General features: G+C 35.8%; 7 protein-coding genes across 7 annotated transcripts; 4 read left to right on the plus strand and 3 right to left on the minus strand.

The window, feature by feature from the left end:
- Positions 1-557: 557 nt before the first annotated feature.
- On the minus strand, positions 558-926 carry NESG_00150 (uncharacterized protein; the record flags this gene model as incomplete). Its single annotated transcript, XM_053047806.1, has 1 exon — positions 558-926. The coding sequence occupies one exon, from the start codon at positions 924-926 to the stop codon at positions 558-560; it is 369 nt and encodes a 122-aa protein (XP_052905631.1).
- On the minus strand, positions 923-3,604 carry NESG_00151 (uncharacterized protein; the record flags this gene model as incomplete). Its single annotated transcript, XM_053047807.1, has 1 exon — positions 923-3,604. The coding sequence occupies one exon, from the start codon at positions 3,602-3,604 to the stop codon at positions 923-925; it is 2,682 nt and encodes an 893-aa protein (XP_052905632.1).
- Positions 3,605-5,014: 1,410 nt separating this feature from the next.
- NESG_00152 (uncharacterized protein) lies at positions 5,015-5,488 on the plus strand (the record flags this gene model as incomplete). Its single annotated transcript, XM_053047808.1, has 1 exon — positions 5,015-5,488. One exon carries the CDS (start codon positions 5,015-5,017, stop codon positions 5,486-5,488), a length of 474 nt encoding a protein of 157 aa, XP_052905633.1.
- A 780-nt stretch (positions 5,489-6,268) lies between these two features.
- Positions 6,269-8,938, minus strand: NESG_00153 (uncharacterized protein; the record flags this gene model as incomplete). Its single annotated transcript, XM_053047809.1, has 1 exon — positions 6,269-8,938. One exon carries the CDS (start codon positions 8,936-8,938, stop codon positions 6,269-6,271), a length of 2,670 nt encoding a protein of 889 aa, XP_052905634.1.
- A 1,317-nt stretch (positions 8,939-10,255) lies between these two features.
- On the plus strand, positions 10,256-11,443 carry NESG_00154 (uncharacterized protein; the record flags this gene model as incomplete). The annotated part of the gene is made up of 1 exon (XM_053047810.1): positions 10,256-11,443. One exon carries the CDS (start codon positions 10,256-10,258, stop codon positions 11,441-11,443), a length of 1,188 nt encoding a protein of 395 aa, XP_052905635.1.
- A 547-nt stretch (positions 11,444-11,990) lies between these two features.
- On the plus strand, positions 11,991-15,242 carry NESG_00155 (uncharacterized protein; the record flags this gene model as incomplete). Its single annotated transcript, XM_053047811.1, has 1 exon — positions 11,991-15,242. One exon carries the CDS (start codon positions 11,991-11,993, stop codon positions 15,240-15,242), a length of 3,252 nt encoding a protein of 1,083 aa, XP_052905636.1.
- Positions 15,243-16,412: 1,170 nt separating this feature from the next.
- On the plus strand, positions 16,413-19,121 carry NESG_00156 (uncharacterized protein; the record flags this gene model as incomplete). Its single annotated transcript, XM_053047812.1, has 1 exon — positions 16,413-19,121. The coding sequence occupies one exon, from the start codon at positions 16,413-16,415 to the stop codon at positions 19,119-19,121; it is 2,709 nt and encodes a 902-aa protein (XP_052905637.1).
- Between the last annotated feature and the right edge of the window lie 463 nt (positions 19,122-19,584).

Here is a 19,584-nt window from a genome sequence, read left to right on the forward strand (position 1 = left end):
GAATTGCATCTGTATTTATAGTAGGGTTTTGATATTGAGATAGTGATGAATTACAATCGCTATCATTTTATTTTTGAACCCCCTGTCGGTATAAGAAATTTCCGAAGGAGTGGTAATTTTACCACAATATATATACAAATTAAATATAGAAAGCCACGAAGCATCCCGGTCTGTAGGCTATTATATGGTAAAAAAAGATTAAAGTATATTAACTCCTACAATAGATAACATCTGGCGCCATGCATGCCATTTTATATAACAATTTGGCATGTGTTTTGTTGTGTTTCCTTATCTTGGGCTAACGAAATCCTCTTTCCAAGCCAGAAATATGGATTGGTGTTGGTCATTGCTCTTTAGTATTTTTGGTTGTAGGCTAACGCACTAAAAGAATCTTTTTTCTTTTATTAAAATAGCCATAATAGAAATCGATATAGCTGCAATAACATGTTTTATCGATAAGATTTTCAATCATATAGCATCTCATTAATCTGCATTTGTCTGGAGGTCTATAAATAGACAACGAAAAATAAGTTACATTTAATTTTGTATGAACACGCCTAGCATTTCAAAGCGGAAAAGTTAGCTGTGCATAATAGCCCAATAGACACCATCTTGTTTAAAGAAGAACTTGTATTCATCCTCTGTGTAGTATATTGTTGGGTTTTTAGATTTATTTTAATTTTCCTGTCATCTACTCTCTTATTCTTTTCTTTCTCCCTTTGCAGAATTGCATCTGTATTTATAGTAGGGTTTTGATCTTGAGATAGCGAATATTTTTCAATCGCTATCTTTTTATGTTTGGATCTTCTGTCAATATGAGAAAATTCTGAAGGTGTGTTAATTTTAACACAGAAACCTTCTGTAAAATCAACTAAATTTATAAAAACTCTTCTAGTTAAAGAAGTGTCTAAGTTTATGCACCTCATGAAGTGGCAGGGTCTGGCTTATATTGGCGTATAAGCTCGTCAAACCTGGCAATAGAGTCTTTACTACAGCATAGCTGGCCTTTTAGATTTGTGAGGGCTTGGGTAATGACCTGCTCATTATAATATATGAAAGTAGATGGAATGTAGTTTGAATTTTGGATGGCGTCAAAGTTTGTCTTAATCAGCTCTATATTTAATCTTTTCTCTAAAATAAGATATATAAACCATGTATAGTGAAGATCACTTATTATCATATCTTTCTTCTCGGGATAGTCTCGTGCTATTGTCTCATCAATTGCATCAGAATACTTCATGCTTTGGTCTTTAAATATATATTCGTAAATATCATAAACTACTGAAACGCCTAATAATAATTCATAAACTCCCTTCTCATTATATGAATCAAAGTTTTCTATGCAGTATTTAATCCATACAATGAAAATGGATATATCACAATCTAGCACATACTTAATAAAATTATAATACTTTATGTATTTCATGATGCTTTCATGCCTTTCCTTTGAAAGATTTATATTCGGGTAGCTGCGGCTGCTTCCGCTTTTATTAAGCAGGCCTGCGCATATAATCGACGGAAGCAGCTGCCATTGCATTTCCCAGTTATCTAGCTCTGTGCTTCCTATTATGTTGGAGGTAAAACGAACAATGGGATGCTCAGGAGATAGCTTTTGGTCCATGGTATAGACGATAGAACAGGCAACTAATTTCGCCTTATAGTCTAAATCATTGATCTTTTGTATGAGCAGCAGTCTATTTATGTCGGTGAAGTTGTTTTCAATGGTCTTGCGCACCTGTGCCTTCATAAAGTAATCACTATCCTTAGAAGTATCAATTTTTCTTGTTTCATAGTCAATATATACAGAAAACAGATTTTCAATAAATTCTGTCCCACTTTTACAGATGCCTGCAATTTCATTCAATTTCTCTATTCGATCGTCCTCGAAGTCCATAACAACAGACTCCATTTCAATAGCACTATGGCCTTTAGATATTCCCAGGACTATTTCATTCCTGATGCCATCTTGCTCAAATAAAATAGCAATCTTTCCATATACATCGTATCTTCCATTAATACACCTATTAATTTTAAGCTGAGAAAACTCTATTTCTACATTTTCTGTCTTGGATAGGCGTTTAAGTAGTGTTTTTGTGTACTTTTGAATATCCTTCGAAAGACTATTCTCTAACACCCCCTCTTCCTCCTTTAACCTCTCTGAAAAGCCAAATACTTTGTCTTTTTCTTCTTCAGAAATATTTACTACTTCAGCAATAACCATGAGCATGTTTATGATTCCACAGTCTAGCTCATTTCTATCCCTGCAGTATGCAATTCTAGGCTCTTCCAAGCACGCAACAACTCTGCACCAGTTCTTCTGAAAGTTGGCCTTTTTTGTGTCAAATGACTTGTTCTCTTCTGAGGCGAAGAATTCTTTAAGCTCTTTAGAGACATTCCCCATGTGGTCTGTCCGATAAATTTTCTCTGCTGGGTCATATGCCAGGCAGCAGAAGAGGGAGAGAATCATGCACTCCACACAGTTGCTGTAGTCTTTCAAATGGTTAGTAGAAAACTCTTTTGTTGTCGGGTCGCGCCAAGGGACAGATGTGTATCTAGGAATCTGCGTGCTGTCTGCAAATGGAAATACCCCATATGTATTTAAGATCTTTTGTGTTTTCTTCATTAGAGCCATGCAGTCAGAACCTGCTTCAGTCCCAGCTGGTTTAAAAAGCCTGTCGTATACAGAGTCATTTTTACTTGGAGCCTCTGTCTTTGGTGCATATTTTTCTGTCATAGTGTGCACAGTCTGGATAAATTCTGTTGCACGCTCTGCGGTGCTAATAAACCTGAATATGTACGACTGGATCAGAAACTTTGGACTGTCTAAGAACTTTCCTGTAGCAAACTCATCGTATGAGCACTTGTCCACCATCATGCTAAGTACTTCCTGATTGGTTGCATACTTCTGGAAGAATTTGATCATTTGCTTAACTTTCTTTTGTTCAAACCTTTTTGTTTCATTTGTTTCTCTATTCAACCATGGGATGATCATGTCCACTTCAAAGTATATTTTGTCTTTTTTATCTGTTTCATACACCTTCAGCTTCTTGTTGTTGACATCAATGGGAATATGCACTCCCTCTGAGAAAAGGAGTAGCATAGCAAGAATCTGCAATGCATGTTTCTCTGTTGTCTTAGCCCGAAGGAACTGAATGAAGGACTGGTTACTTCGTGCCTCAATGGTTATGTCACCCGTTGGGGATGGAAACAGCTCAATCAGATGATTATGGTACTTTTCAAAAAATACATCCATTTTACTAGTGGGTAGTGCTTTGTGCGCTCTGTCCATCTGTCTATCTCGATTGTATTTATATTCTTCATAGCCCTCATCTATAGATTCTTTTTTTAATTCATACTTTGTACTAATCTGCGGAGCAAAAAATCTTTTATTGTACATGCACTCCATCTTCTGATAGATGTATCCGCGGAAGAAGTTGAGAGGGCCATTCGGATTTATCTTCACTAGCGATGCACCTGCTGCAACTCCAAATTCCAGAGTTAACTCTATTTCGCTTAGTGATATATCCGCTCTATGCGTGCTCATTATTAGAACACTGATTAAGAAAACTACCTTAATCCAAATAATGTAAGGGTGTATTTTCATTAAATAAAATAAATCATTTTCAATATATAGTGATAGATAAATTCAGAAGACTTTATAGGCCACTTCTATTAGTTTTCGGGTTATATACGTTGATCAATAACCTTCATTAGGTATTATTGCACGACGCAGTATTTATGTATGCATGGTTAATATATTAATGCGCTCAGAGACGAATGATATTCTAACTAATAGACTGCGTACCATGCGGTAGAAGTGGCATATCCTGGAAATAGCATGCCTCTATGAATAACATCTGTTGCCATGTAAAGAACTTTTATTATTGTAGTAAAAATATTTTAAGCTAGCTCTCTTGTTTAGTTGCTTAGAGTTAGTCTTGTGTGACAGCCAGCATTAACTGAGCGGACTAAAACTAGCGGTAGTGTATTTTTGGTGAAGTATCCAAAAGCCTATGCATGATAGAAAGAAAAGACTAGCTTGTAAGACGCAGGCTTTACTAAGTGCATGGGAAGATATTTATGTATTCAATAGGGTATTTCATGCTAAATTCTGTGTGTATTGGTTGAATGTGCAGGTGCATACATAGCCTGAATATATCATGTCATTTCAAGTTCAGCTGATGTTTTTGTATTCAGCCTATGTGTATAGTATAATGCAGAATACAGGCTAGTGTGCTGTGCGTAAAAGAGTGTGTCTTTTTAGATGACAATAAATGTTCGTTTCGTTCTCTATTTACCTGTAGTGTGATATTCTTTCTATTTTCTTCTTGTTTTTCTCTTCATTTCCGACAAATGATGGTTCTCTGTGATGTGCTACTTTTCTTCTTTTCCCTACCTCTCATGCTTTATTTCTCTTTTTATACCTATGTAAAATAAATTTCTTCAGAGGGCTGTATGTATACTTTATTTTCCCAATATATACAAGAATAAAAATACAAGAAGAACACTGAAAGAGAAGAAAAAGACAAAGTAGGCAGACACACAGAAATGAAAGAATAGGTAGAGAAATAAAGAGTATGAATGTATTGATAGGTATAAGCAGAGTTAGGGCAAGTAGAAGGTCTATTTAGTGAAATATAGAGACATAGTATAGTTTATAGCAAATATACTAGCCAGAAAGTGCAGTTGACATATAAGGCATATGTCTATGACTGAATGGTTTGTTGGATGTGGATAGACTTATGGCACCGAAAATAGCTGCTATATAATGCATATATACACCTGCATAGAAAAGTGACTCTGCATAGTCATGCACAGGCCAGGGCAGTATTAGAGAGTGTAAAGGCCAACCAAGGCAGCACAGCCATGATTGGCCAAGTGAGTATATAGTAGAGTAGAAAGGGCTGTGTGCAAATACAAGAGATCAGCAGAAGGATAGTCTCAGTATAGCACACTCTGCTGTCTACCCTGCAGTGTATTTATTAAACCCAATATACCCCGAATAACCCGAATAATGATAAAACTTACAGGAATGGATTATAATAAATATAAGGAAGAAATACAGGGATATAGAGACAGGCTGCAAGACCCAAAGTTGATGCGTAATGATGACCTAGTAAAGTCTCTTGAGTCTGAAATTGCAAACTATGCAGAAGAGATATTTTCTCAGATGGGAAAAGAATTCTTAAGTGATGAAACACCAGCAGATGAGGGCTTAGTGTCTTCTACACCTTCTAAAAATGAGAGGGAAATATATGTGTTTTTCAAGAAGTATAATACTCAGATGGTGAGTGATAAAAACCATTTGGATGAGTATATAATTATTCATTATGCCACAGAAGATAGAGCTGAGCCAATAATTATTTGTTCTATGCGACCAGAAAAAGTTTATTTAGGAATTGGCAAGTGTTTTATAATATTAGACATTCCGAAAGACAGCTATACTATGTATGTTCTTTCTAAATATGCAGAAACCATAAATTTATAGGGTTCAAAAGACATAGCAATTGATACGTTCTATATAGACAAAATAAAACAGCTGGTATAGCCTGAAGTTCTAATTGTTGTATGCTCTACGTAGCACCTAAAGACATGCATGGCATTAGCAACACCACCATTGGTGTTTGTTGGCACCCCATATCATCAATTAATTAGTTTGCTTGTTTTGATAAATCTCAAGATTAAATTAAACCCAAGCTATTTAAAGACTTGAGTTTTTGAATAAATACTAAATTTTAACAATAGTCTCTTTTAAGAAAACAGGACCTGATTTTTCCCCCTCAAAGTGTTAGACTTTGCCATGCAAACTAAAAAAAATATTTCTTATTCTCTATTTATAGACCTCCCCCAATAGCTATATTTTATGGAGACAATTAGACATCCTCTTACCAGCTAATAAAGGGTCCTAGAGTCTGAGCCAGTCTAGCGGGCGTGTAAACAAGTAGAGCCCCTTGTAGCGTGTTGGCCTAACCAAAGCCCGGGAGGCAATGTCCAACACTAATCTACATTACTGGTCTGGGAAGAGGATTTCATGCCCTCAAGGCAAGGAAAACAAATAATTATACAGATAGTTTTGCTATACATAGCCATACTGTTAGCTGTTCACTATATGTTTGCTAAGTATAAAATATTTTAATTCTAGCTGTTTTATGTGAAGAAGCTTTGCACAAAGTACTTTAGCTTTAATTCTTTAGAAATAATAGAGAAAAAGCTTTTATTGCAATTTATAAAACTCTTCTAGTCAAAGAAGTGTCTAAGTTTGTGCATCTCATGGAGTGGTAGAATCTGGCTTATATCGGCGTATAAGCTCGTCAAACTTGGCAATAGAGTCTTCACTAGTGCATAGCTGGTCCTTTAGCTCTGTGAGGGCTTGGGTAATTTTCTCTTTATCATTATAATGTCTGAAATTATTCGGAATATGGTTTGGATTCTGGATAGCGTCAAAGTTAGCCTTAACCAACTCTATATTCGGGTTTTTCTGTGAAATAAGATACATGAACCATGTATAGTGAAGATCACTTATCATCATATCTTTCTCTTCAGGATAGCCTTGTACTATAACCTCATCAACTGCATTAGCATACTCCATGTTGTTGTCTTTAAATATATATTCGGCAACAGAAATAGCCACCCAAAAGTCTGATAATCCACACACGCCTTTCGGATTATATAGACTAAAGTTGCCTATGCAGTATTTAATCCATACAATGAAAATGGATATATCGCAATCTAGCACATAAATAATAAAACTATAATCCTTTATGTATTCCAGGACAGTTTTATACCTTTCCTTTGAAAGATTTATATTCGGGTAGCTGAGACTTTTGCTGTTTTTATTAAGCAGGCCTGCGCATATAATCGACGGAAGCATCTTCAATTGCATTTCCTGGTTATCTAGCTCTGTGCTTCCTAATATGTTGGAGGTAAACCGAACAATGGGATGCTCAGGAGATAGCTCTTGATTCATACTGTACACAATAGAACAGGTAACTAATTTCTTCTTATAGTCTAAGTCATTGATCTTTTGTATGAGCAGAAGCCTATTTATGTCTGCGAAGTTGTTCTCAATGGTCTTGCGCACCTGTGCCTTCATAAAGTAATCAGCGCCCCCATAAATAACAATTTTTCTTACTTCATAGCCAACATATGTAGAAAATAGATTTCCAACAAATACAGACGTGTTTTTACAGATGTCTGCAATTTCATTCAATTTCTCTATTCGATCGTCCTTGAGGTCCATAGCAACAGGCTGCATATTAATAGTACTATGGTCTTCAGATATCCCCAAGACTATCGTGTTCTTGATACCATCTTGCTTAAATACCATAGTAATCCTTCCATATACATCGTATCTTCCATTAATACGCCTATTACTTTTAAGCTCAGAAAGCTCTATTTCTACAGTTTCTGTCTTGGATAGGCGTTTAAGTAGCATCTTTGTGTACTCTTGAATATCATCCCACAATATATCATCCAATTCTTCTTTTTTCTCCTTTAAACTCTGTTCAAAGCCAAGTATTTTCTCCTTTTCTTCTTTAGAAATATTTACTATTTCAGCAATAACCATAAGCATATTTATAATACCACAGTCTAGTTCATTTCTATTCTCGCAATATGAAATTCTAGGCTCATCTAAGCACGCAACAACTTTGCACCACCTTATCTGGAGCTCCGCCTTTGTTGTGTCAAATGGCTGATTTTCTGGAGAGAAGAATTCTTTCAAACTTTCAGAGACATTCCCCATATGGTCAGTTTTATATGTAAAGTCAGATGGGTCATAGGCCAGGCAGCAGAAGAGGGAGAGAATCATGCACTCAACGCAGTTGCTGTAGTTTTGCAAACGGTTAGTAGAAAACTCTTTTGTTGTCGGGTCGCGCCATGGGACAGATGTGTATGAAGGAATCTGCGTGCTGTCTGTAAATGGAAAGACCTGATATGTATTTAAAATATCTTGAGTTTTCTTCATTAGAGCCATGCAGTCTATGTTTGCTGCAGCTCCAGCAGGCTTAAACAGTCTGTCGTATACAGAGTCATCCTTGCTGGGCGCTTCTGTCTTTGATGCATACTTCTCTGTCATAGCGTGCACTGCCTGTATAAACTCAATTGCACGCTCTGCGCTCTCTATGAACCCGAATATGTACGACTGGATCAGAAACTTAGGACTGTCTAAGAACTTTCCAGACATAACCTCCTCTTTCGTACATTTGTCCTCCATCATGCTAAGCACTTCATGTTTGCTTGCATTCTTCTGGAAGAAGCTGACCATTTGCCTAACTTTCTTCTGTTGGAATGTTTGTACTTTGTCTTCCACATGGTTTAGCCATGGGATTTCCATAGGGACTGTGAAGTATATTTCGTTTTTTTTGTTTGTTTCATATACCTTTAGTACACTGTTGGTGACTTCAATAGGAATGTCCACTCCCTCAGAGAAAAGAAGTAGCATGGCCAGAATCTGCAAAGAGTGCTTTTCTGTTGTCTCTGCTCGAAGGAACTGAACAAAGGACTGGTTTCCTCGTGTCTCAATTGTTATGTCACCAGTTGGAGATGGAAACAGCTCAATAAGATGATTGTGATACTTTTCGGTATATGTATCCGTTTTATTAGTCGGGTGTTCTTTGTATGCTTTGTCCTTTTGTTCATTTCGGATGTATGTATAATCTTCATTCTCTTCATTTTTCTTTAAAAGGTACTCTGTCTTAATCTGCGGAGCAAAGAACCTTTTGTTGTACATGCACTCCATTTTCTGGTAGATGTATCCGCGGAGGAAGTTAAGAGGTCCATCCGGATTTATTCTTATAGGTGTTGCATCCGTTGCAATTTCAAACTGCAGAGTGGCCTCCACCTCGTCCAATGTCATGTCTGCTCTGTGCGTGCTCATCAGTAGAACACTGATTAGGGCGACTACCTTGATCCAAATAACGGAAGAACGCATTTTCATTAAATAAAATAAATCATTTTTAATATATAGTAACGGGTAAACACAGAGGGAGTTGTAAGGCATTTTTATTGGCCTTTGGGCTATATAAGTTGATTAATAGTCTTCACTCAATATCACTCAACAAAACATGCATATGCGTATGCTTGCCTCATTGGCTGGTCCAGAAACAAATGATATTCTAACCAGTAGATGGTTTGTCATCTAGGGAGAAGTTGCATGACCTAGGAATAGCACCTATTTCTGTGTGAGGAACTTTTATTATTGTAGTAAAAATATTTTAAGCTGGCTCTCTTGTTTAGTTGTTTAGGGCTGGCCTTGAATCATCTGCTATTTTATACTTGGATTTATATTCGAGCTTCTATGCAAGTTTGGTGCAATAATATAAGCCAAATTGCAGCTGCCAGTTAAATGTATGTGGATGGGTTCTTAGTTTAGTTTCTGGTATATGGCAGAGGTTGGCATTCAACATTAACTTGATGCAATAATGCTAGAATTGGGTGTGTTTTTAATGGAGTTCCCAAGCACTGTAAGTGTGCTATTCTGCAAGCGCCCTTACACTCAGCCTATGTATATAGTATATTGCACACTAATAAGGTGTCTCTATGTATTTCTATGGTGCAGAATACACCCCAGTGTGTTTTGAGTAGGAGACAGTATGTATAGCTGTCAATAAATGCTTGTTTTGTTCTCTATTTGCGTGTAGTGTGTTGCTCTCTCTGTTTCCCCCTTTCTTCTCCCTTTATGTCTGAGCAATAGTGGTTCTCTGTGATGTGTTACTTTTCTTCTTTTCCCTGCCTCTTGTGCTTTATTTCTCTTTTTATACCTATGTAAAATAAACTACTTCACTAGAAGGAATATACACTTTATTTTCCTAATGTATAAGAGAATAAAAATACAAGAAGGCACTAGAAAGAGAAGAAAAGGACAAAGTAGACATATGCACATAAATAAAAGAATAGACAGATAAATAGAGAGTATAGATGTATTAATAGGTATAGACACTGATAGAGCAATAGAAGGGCCCCTTTGGCAAAGTACTACAGATGTGTTAAGAATGCAAGCATATACGGATAACTTGTAAGGAAGGTGAGTAAGCTGGCATATAGTGTAGAAGGAAAGGAAAATAACCCGATTGACCACTCCTCTGGTGTAACCTATATGTACATTATCACTAAACTCTTTGCAATTCTTTAATTTTAATTTTATATTTTTACTAGTTATACCATAGAAATAGCTAGAGATCTAGAAGAGCACAATATTAGGCAAGGAATCTAAATGATGTATAAAGTATATTAGCAGGAAATATGAAAAAAAAGCATGGCGAGCACAAAGAAGTCGAGCAAAGAGTCTATAAAGGAATACGTGATAATAGCCGCTGGTGTGTTATTAATACTGTCAATGGTGCTATACACATGCGTAAGCACATCGCCCAACCGAGACAAATCGCAGGAAGGCACATTAGGTGTAACAAGCGAGCCGGAGACATCTTCTACAGATCCAGAAAATAGCGCAGTGCATGAAAACAAAGAGCCTGATGATGGAGGAAGTAAAGAAGCAGGTGCAGTAATACCAGTTGAGCAATTGGATGATATAATAGGTGCAGAGCATACTTCTACGTCTTTAGACATGTATGCGCAAGATGAATACAGCAATTCTTCTACAAAAGAAGGAAAAAAAGAGATGTCTGATGACATGTATAAAGCGAAGCATGCAGTGATAGTGGCTGAAAAAGAGCACAGTGAGCAAGTAGATATTCTAAACGAGCTGGATAATGCTGCTGATTGTGCACACAAGACCTTTTTGAGAAATGAAGACAAACTAAAAGATGCTAAAGTACAGTGTGATAACTATATAAATACATATAAACAGACTCATGAAAAAATAATGGCTCTAAAAAAAGAAGTTACAGCTTGTTACAAAAACTCAAACAGTATAACCCGAATTCCAGAAGGAGAAGATACTGAATATGACACAGAAATGGAAGAGATTGATCGTCTATATGCAAGGGCGAATCAAATAAACGAGTGTCAAAAAATCAAAGAAAATATATATAATGGAGCTCTTACCTATATGGGAGAGCTAAAACAAAATATGAAAAGATCAAGAAAAAACGCCCTGGAATATTATTTACATAAAAAAGAGGTGGAAGAAAAATTGATCTATAGTATACAATGCTTTTCGGATTTATTTACAACAATTTATGCCAGGGATAAACTGCTGTATTCAGTGAGAAAGAAAGAGGCATTGTATAATAATATAGAGAATGAGGGCAGAGCAAAGCATCTGAAAAATATAATAGAATTACATGAAAAGATTGCTCACAATGTGAATGATGGGATCAATATAATAATTGATATGCATATGGCACAGAAGGATGTTATATATGCTACAAAACAAGTATATAGCGCATATAAAACATATGATGCAGCTGCGTGCAAGTATGAACAGCAACAGAAGTTGAGAAGATATGATTCAAGTGTATCTCAACATCAACCCGAGTTCTGATTTTAGTCTTTTCTCTATATAACAGAAGCTAAGAGGTAAGAAAGACTATGCAGACTGTGCTCAGCAAAGAATACAGCAGTGGTATGTCTAACCAGCCTTATGGGCTAGGAAGCAGAGTTCCTCAGGTCTCTAGGAATTGGAAATATGGAGTGTGTGCTGGCAGTAATTTTGAGCTGTGTGTAGTAATAATTAAACCTCTTATGCTATTTTTATTTTACTTTTACTAAAATTTATTTATGGCCAAGAATTCGAACTAGCTATAGATTATACTTGTAAAGAAGTACGGAGATGCTCTTTGTATGAGTAATGCTAGAACAAGTATTCAAATGATCTATTTTATATAGAGAGATTGCTTAAAGCATAAATGAGAGAAATATGTAAGAATTTGGATTATATAAGGCATAGAGCATAAAAGTGCAGTATATCTTATTACATGCAGCGAAGTTACACTCATTGTGCACGTTTTATTATGTATTTATACAACATCAGAAATGTTATATGTGCAGAAAAATTTCAAAAGAAAAATATTTTAATTTAGATAAGAGCTATGAGATTAGATATAAGGTTAGAGCGTAAAGAAGTAGCAAAAAAAGAATTAAGAATACATAGAATAAAACAAGAGGAAAAGAAAAGAGCTATTCAAAGAGCAAAGTTATACATGCTCATTGGGCTGGCTATACTGCGCCATGTATGGGACAGAATACTGGCCATAGATGAGCTAAGAGGTGTCTATATAAAGGCAGGTACTATTACTGAAGGAAAGACCCGAAATATTATAACAATGCATGTGCTAAAGGAAGAAGCCAGTAATATTGGTCTTATTCACAGCAAGAGATTTTTTTCGCCTGAGATAAAGATAGAGCACTCTATAACAGTTACTAAGAATGACTCTGAAGATAATTCAGAAAAACATGTTCCAAAACACCCGATATACACCTACACACGAAACCAGAGGCAGGACAGGGTGCATCTCATTCTTCCGTATGAAGGGGTGTTGCTCAAGTACAAGCGAGCGTACTTTACCACGCTTCTTGAGCTGTTCCCCTCTATGCACGGGTATGTATCCATATGGTCAGACAGAGAAGACTCTTTTTTTTCTTTTATTAACAGGGTAGATGTAAAAGAGTACAAATATAAAATACTTGCCTCTCTTTTTCTGCTTGCAGAGGGAGTGGATGTACCACTGGAAATTAATAAGAGTGAGAATGGAACAGTGCTGGTTCTAAAGAAGGCAGATGAAGGCGAGCACTTCAGACTCAATATGAATATAGTGGTTAAAACTGGCAAAAATGCAGAGTCTCTAGATGTGTTTAAAAGGGTGCTTCAGAAAAAGGCAATTGATGTGGTAAGGTTTTTTATACAGAATAGAGAAAATAGAGTTTTTACAGAAGAAAAAGACTGTTCCAGTTTTTTTTACTGTAAAGAGCATAGGCAAGTTGATTTTGTAAACAGCCCCGCCTTCCTCATACAGACTTATATACGCCACTGCCTAGAGAGTACAGAGGAGGTAGTTTTATTCAGGAAGATAGTGCATGATCTGCTAAATGAGTATATGGAGCAAGAAGAAAGCTTTGAAGGACCTCTAATCAAGCGTTTTAAGCGTAATCTTATAAGTGAGTATATGGAGCAAGAAGAAGCCTATTTAGAAGATAAGCAGAGAAAACAAGAGCTGGCAGCGCAAGCAAAGGACATGTTTTTTAGATACTTTATATTGGGTAAGCAAATGTCAAATGATGCAAACTACACGAATGTGATACATCCGGCCAAAGAAACAATTTACAAATATTATGTGAATCTCTCAACAGATCTACTGTATCTTGAGCCAGTTGCAGATGTTGTTCCTGTTCCAATAAAGATGAACAGTTTAGTGTCTCTCTGTTTAGGGGCCATGGGACTGCGTCTGCCTGCTGTGGAGAATACCATTAATAATGGTATTTTCGAGCCCATTGAGGGATTTACTGACTACGGCGAGACAGTACTCCTGGGCCTGTTCTGCGCTATTGCATATGATTGTGAGAAGCACATATACACAATTGACCACATAAAGTCTGCCTCTAAGGAGCTGAAAAGCTTTTTCCAAAAGCACAGTGGCATTTATGGAGAAGTGTTAAAGGAAGTGCACGATGAGTGGAACAAAGTAGTGGGTGGCCTAGCCAACAAGAATATACAATATATGCGGCCAGACAGAAACCAGCTTGTGCCAGGAATAGTAAACATGCTGTATGTCATTAAAGAGATAACAGGAGTGGGTGATACAAAGAAGATAGATAAATTTAGAAAAAGGCTAAAGAGGATAGAGGAGGGACAGAAGATTCAGGAAGTAGAGCTTATTTATGAGAGACTTACAGAAGATGCAAACAATACAGAAGAAAAGAAAAATGAAATGAAATTACAAATATTAGGCGTGATTAATGTGAAAAGACTGAATAAAATAAGGATCCTTGAAGAGGCACTTAAAGAAGAAAAAAACAAAGAAGAGGCAGATGAAATCAAGCTAGAGATACAGGAACTAATGGATATTAACCGATTATATAAAAGTTATATTAAGAAAGAGAAGATGCTGAAAACTAAACTAGAAAATGATATAAACAAATATCTGAAAGATGTAATTAAACCAATTGCAATCGGTGTGGATGTCACTATTTCTATAGATTTTATATATAAAGAGACTGTTAAAAAAAGCTGCAGTGATATTCTCGGGATATTTGCGGTATATCGTGGTGAGGAGCTAACCAATTACTATAAGTTTTGGTCTTTGTCAAAGTATACTTCAAAAGGGATAGAAGTGAAGTGTACAACTGCTTTTAATTTACAAAAGGAGCCATGCTCATTAGAGAACAAACAATTCGGGGCATTTGAGAGGAATGCACTTGCTCGGATTATAACTGAATTAAAGAGAAAAAGTCGTTCTAACCCGAGTGGATTCCATCCCACTCTCTTCTATCGTGATAAGTGCGATACTATAGATATGTATCTGATTGATCCTTTAATGCATATCCAAAATCACAAAATATATATTATATGGGCTCTACTGCTACATGCAATAGACAGAAATCTTGACAGCGACCACCCTTTTGTGCGCCTGGCAGATAACCTCCTGGAGAGCACTCGCTTCATGTATAGAGACAAAAAGAATGAAATGTTTATGCTGCTTAACCTCATCTCAGTAGACAAGTACTATCCGCACATAACCATATACGAGCATGCGTATGAAAATGAAAAATATTTTGCAAAAGTAATAGAGAATCTATTAGAATTGGCAAAAAGTACAGCACTTGTGTCCCACAAACAGTGTGCTGATATAATAACCAAACTAATTATTAAGTTGTTGAGGACTTTCCGGAGAGATAATAGATATTCAGGGTTGCAATGTTTTTTCCTGCAAAACTGTAGTATACCTAAAGCAAAATCTTTATTTGCCAAGATTTTGACACTGGATGGAAACACTATGGAGTATATTACTAGAATTGTTCAATCTACGCAGGGAATGGGAAATGAAGACCCCGCTGATGGTTGTACGGGATACATTAATGTGCTTTTGATGTGGATTATTCAGAATGCAAACGAATCCAGGTGTGATAATTGGCAGGATATAGCAAAAGAATGCTATAACTTAATTGACGTAACCAAACTCAGAAGGAGCGATTTTATAAATTGTTCTATGATATGGAACCATAGTATATATATACCATCACTGTTTCCATACCTAAAACCTATAGTGTGCGTTGAGCATGATGCAGAGAGCGTGGAAAGGTTTAGATCAATTGAAGAACTATTTAATGAACTTGTGCATTGGTAAGCAAACTTTAATAAAGTTATTTAAAATTTGTGTGCTAATACTTGCTGCATGTGAGCCTGTAGAAATACGCTTTTTTAAATAAGACACATAATAGGAGGATACTAAGGGCGGTAGTAACCCGAATTATATTATAGCTAGTTTAGTTGGGTACCTGAACATTGCCAAATGCACACTGAACTAATATCCATAGTAGAAGTATTAAAATAAAAATGCAAGTATTTTCAATTATAGCATATTGTCGCGAATAGTACATACATACAGAAATAGGCAAAAGGCAATTGTAGAAAGTGAAGTTTCTGCTTCTAACCATCACAGGCATAATCAAGCTCTATCTGAAAGCATCAGATGTATCCGCATTGTGGCTATAGACCAATACATCCACTGTACGCTGTGAGTAGAAGAATGTGTCTTCTTATATGACAATAAATACTTGTTTCGTTCTCTACTTGCCCGCAGAGTGTTTTTGTCTCTGTTTCCCTCTTTCTTCTCTCTTTATGTCAGACCAATGATGGTTCTCTGTGATGCGCTACTTTTCTTCTTTTCCCTGCCTCTCATGCTTTATTTCTCTTTTTATACCTATGTAAAATAAATTGCTTCAAAGGGCTGTATGTATACTTTATTTCCCAATATATAGGAGAATAAAAATACAAGAAGGACACTGAAAGAAAAGAAAAAGACAAAGTAGACAGACACACAGAAATAAAAGAATAGGTAGAGAAATAAAGAGTATGGATGTATTAATAGGTATATACACTGATAGACCAATAGAGGGTCTATTAAGTGAACTATAGAGACACATCATAGTGTATAGCAAATATATTAGCCAGCAAGTGCAGTTAGCTCATAAAGGAGCTAAGAGATAAATAGCTAGAGGATTCTGTGGCATATTGCCGACTTGAGAAAAGGAATTTGTGCTCCAAAGGTAGAGATAATGACAAGCACCTGCGTGAATATATACATATATAAGAATAATTAAATTTTATTATACTTTGTTGCAGAAATGCGCTTAATATATCCCAACCTCTCTTTTGTAGAATTTACTAAAAAAGTATTATGGAAATAAAATGATCTGTCAACACTCAATGTGTTTATGCTATGAATCATTATCGATCAATTATTCCATTTTAAATGCTTAAGTACAAAAATGTCTAAAGATTTCAGTATTGAGATATGAACATGCGGATAAAAAGAAACACACAGGAATGTTTATACGAAAGAAAGAACAAAGAACAAGCAAACAGAAGTACTAAAAGCATGTCCATGCGGCTACTAGCAAAAGTGCTTCTTATGTGCATGCTTTTATCTATACAGAATGTCTTTGGATTATTGAACAGAAAAGATATGGAAGAAGTGCTAGAAGAAGTATTAAGTAAAACAAAAGATGCTAGTATGTCCAAAATGAATCGGTATTTTAGCCCAATTCTGCTGGATTTATATAGGAAGATAGACATTCTTCATAGTGTGCGATTTAATCCTCAATACATAAATGAACAGGCTGCTATGCCAAAGGAAGAAAATATTCTACAGGAAATAGACCGAACAAACGACAGAGTCAAAGAAGAGGATTCAGAGGGAAATAAGATGCCAAAGGAAACTGTGGACCACTACAATGCACTGATTAACATGTTCCCTTCTCCATCTGGAGAAGTAAGCATCTATCCGAAAGAAGGCTGCAAAGACTCTTTTACTTCTTTCCTCAAAAGCAAACATGTAGAGGAATATGCACATAGAATTCTTGCAATACTTCTTATTCGGGCAGAGGGTGTGCCTGTGCCGCTGATAATTGAGAATGAGGAAAGCGCTTGCCCAAAACTTGTGTACACTAACGAACAAAAACCAGAGCAATCTTTCAATATTCCCATAGACATTGCTAGTGCGGAATGGAAGGGTAGAAGAAACCCTGATAAAGGTGAAGAAGCAAATATAAAAAAAGTTAACAGTAGACTACTGCAGACTATTAAGTATTTTATTAATGCACAAATTATCAATCCAGAACTTAAGAAGAGGAAGAGAAAGAGTATATTGCTGCCAGAGTCAGGTAAAAAAGAAAATTATTGGGAGAACGAGTTTACTAAAACACCCGCTTGGCTTATACAATCATATATATACTACTATCTGGAAACTAAAGAAGAGGCAATTAAACTCTATGGTGAGATAGACAAAAAATTAAAGTCTTGCATAGATTTGTATCCAGTATATAACTATAGCTATATTGCAGGGGATTTCTTTGACAAATCCTTTACATCTAAAGATGTGCAGTCAGAGGAACTTGTGTGGTGGGAAAAAGTAAAAAAACTTGAAGATATGGTTGAAGCTAAGAAAGAAGTCCAGCTGTATCCCTTCGCGGATAATAGTCATCTACCTAACAAAGAAATAGTTAATCTGAATATCCAAGGAAATACATATTTGGAAACAAAAGTAATTTCAAGTGATATAGAATCTGTGTTACTTACTCTATTATGCTGCTTTGTATACGACCCAGAAACGAATACATACAATGTTAATCAAATTCTGGGCGCGAAGGAAGAAGTAAAGAGTCTGTTTGGCATGCCATCTAAAAGCATAGGTACTTCTAGAAATTTATCTAAAGTGAACAGAAATTCAGCCACGAGCAGCGCACCAAGCAAGGATATGCCTGTTATTCGGGTAGGGCAGGAAATACCACAAGAAGTTTGGAGTAGGTGGAGTGAAATAGTCCAGAATGTAGTGAAAAATGATGAAGACATAAGTTATATAATCCTAGAAAACAATAGGTGTATGATTAAACCCGACATCTTTAATATTCTCATAATAATGATAAAAGTTACAGGAATACATTATTCTAACTATAAGCATGTCATACAGGTATATAAAGATAGGAAGAAAAATATAACATTAATTAATAATGCTCATCTGATAAATCCCCTTGCAAACGAAATTGCAAACTATGCAGCATATGTATTTTCTTGCATATGTGGAGGGTTCTTATGCGATATAACATTTCCAGAATGGTGCAAGATGCCTTCTATACCTTCTAAAGATAAGAAAGAAAGAAGAATATGTGTGAATTTTATAAATTGTGCTATTAAGAATATAGGTGCTGGAAACGATTTGACTGGAAGCATAGAGATTTACTATGCAACAGAAAATAGTGCACGGCCAATAATTATTCATTTTGCTGCACCAGAAAAAGCTCATTTAGAAATTGGCAGCTATGCTGTAAAATCAAACAATTCAATTATTAGTAATTTAAAGAAAGAAATATGCACAATGCCAAAAAACAGCTATAGTCTGTATGCGCTTTCTAAATACGCAGAAACTTTGGAGTTATACACTCCAGACGATGTGGTGATTGATAAGTTCTATATAGAAGAAGTAAACAATCATGCTATAAGACTGGAAAATAAGACAATCCAGCCATGGCAATATGCCAATTGCACTGAATATGGTATACCTTCATCTATGATAAGTGATATATTTAAGAATGGGATGGATGAAAAATACAAATATGACTCGCAAGATTTAAAGAGCCTAATACTCAGTAAGCCAGGGCTTAATATAAAACAGATGATGTATTTAATTGTCTGCATAGCAAAAGAAGCCAAAGATTTGGAAAATAGTTTTTATAATGAATGGGAGATGAACAAACGCATGATAGATTGCTGTGACAAGTATACAGATGATTGTGCGCTCAGTTTTGTAGTGTTTTTACTTAAGCATTTGATAGACCTCAATGCAGATTTGGATATTGCAAATGTAGTTGAATTATATGCTCGGGTTTATGGACACAGTAACAGAAAATGCCTAAATACTCTATTTAATATGCTGTCGTTCAAGAAAATAGACACAGCTAAAATAATTAAATGCTTGGAAAAGTATGGTAGTATTATTGAAAAATAGCTGTCTCTAGAAAAAAAACAACTTACAAGGCCGTAATTTCTAGTTAAATTGGATGGTATTTTAACCACACAACTTTTCACAGAAGAGTCCAATTAAGAACAGTTGAGTTTTTCTGTGCATTAAGTTCCCAGCGGAAGAGAGCATTCTAAATGCAATAGTTGCATGGTTTTACTGCAATTATCCTATCCAAAGTATTAAGAGTGCAGCCTTGCTGGAGACAAGAGTCGTATGAGAGCCAATTCTTGCTATCTAGTGCAGCCACTAAGGCTCTCCTCAGAGTTTAATAAATGTTCTAGCTTAATTTCTCTTTCTAAAATATTAGACTTAGTCATACTAAACTTGGATATAATCTATTTTTATTGCATATTTATAGAAAGCTAGTAATTAATTTATAGGAATACAGGCTACTAACAAACATACTATACTTTGCAATAAAAATATATATTCATTAACAAGCACAATA

This window comes from Nematocida ausubeli (genome assembly GCF_000738915.1).
Source record: "Nematocida ausubeli strain ERTm6 chromosome Unknown supercont2.1, whole genome shotgun sequence".
In the NCBI taxonomy this organism is placed as follows: domain Eukaryota; kingdom Fungi; phylum Microsporidia; genus Nematocida; species Nematocida ausubeli.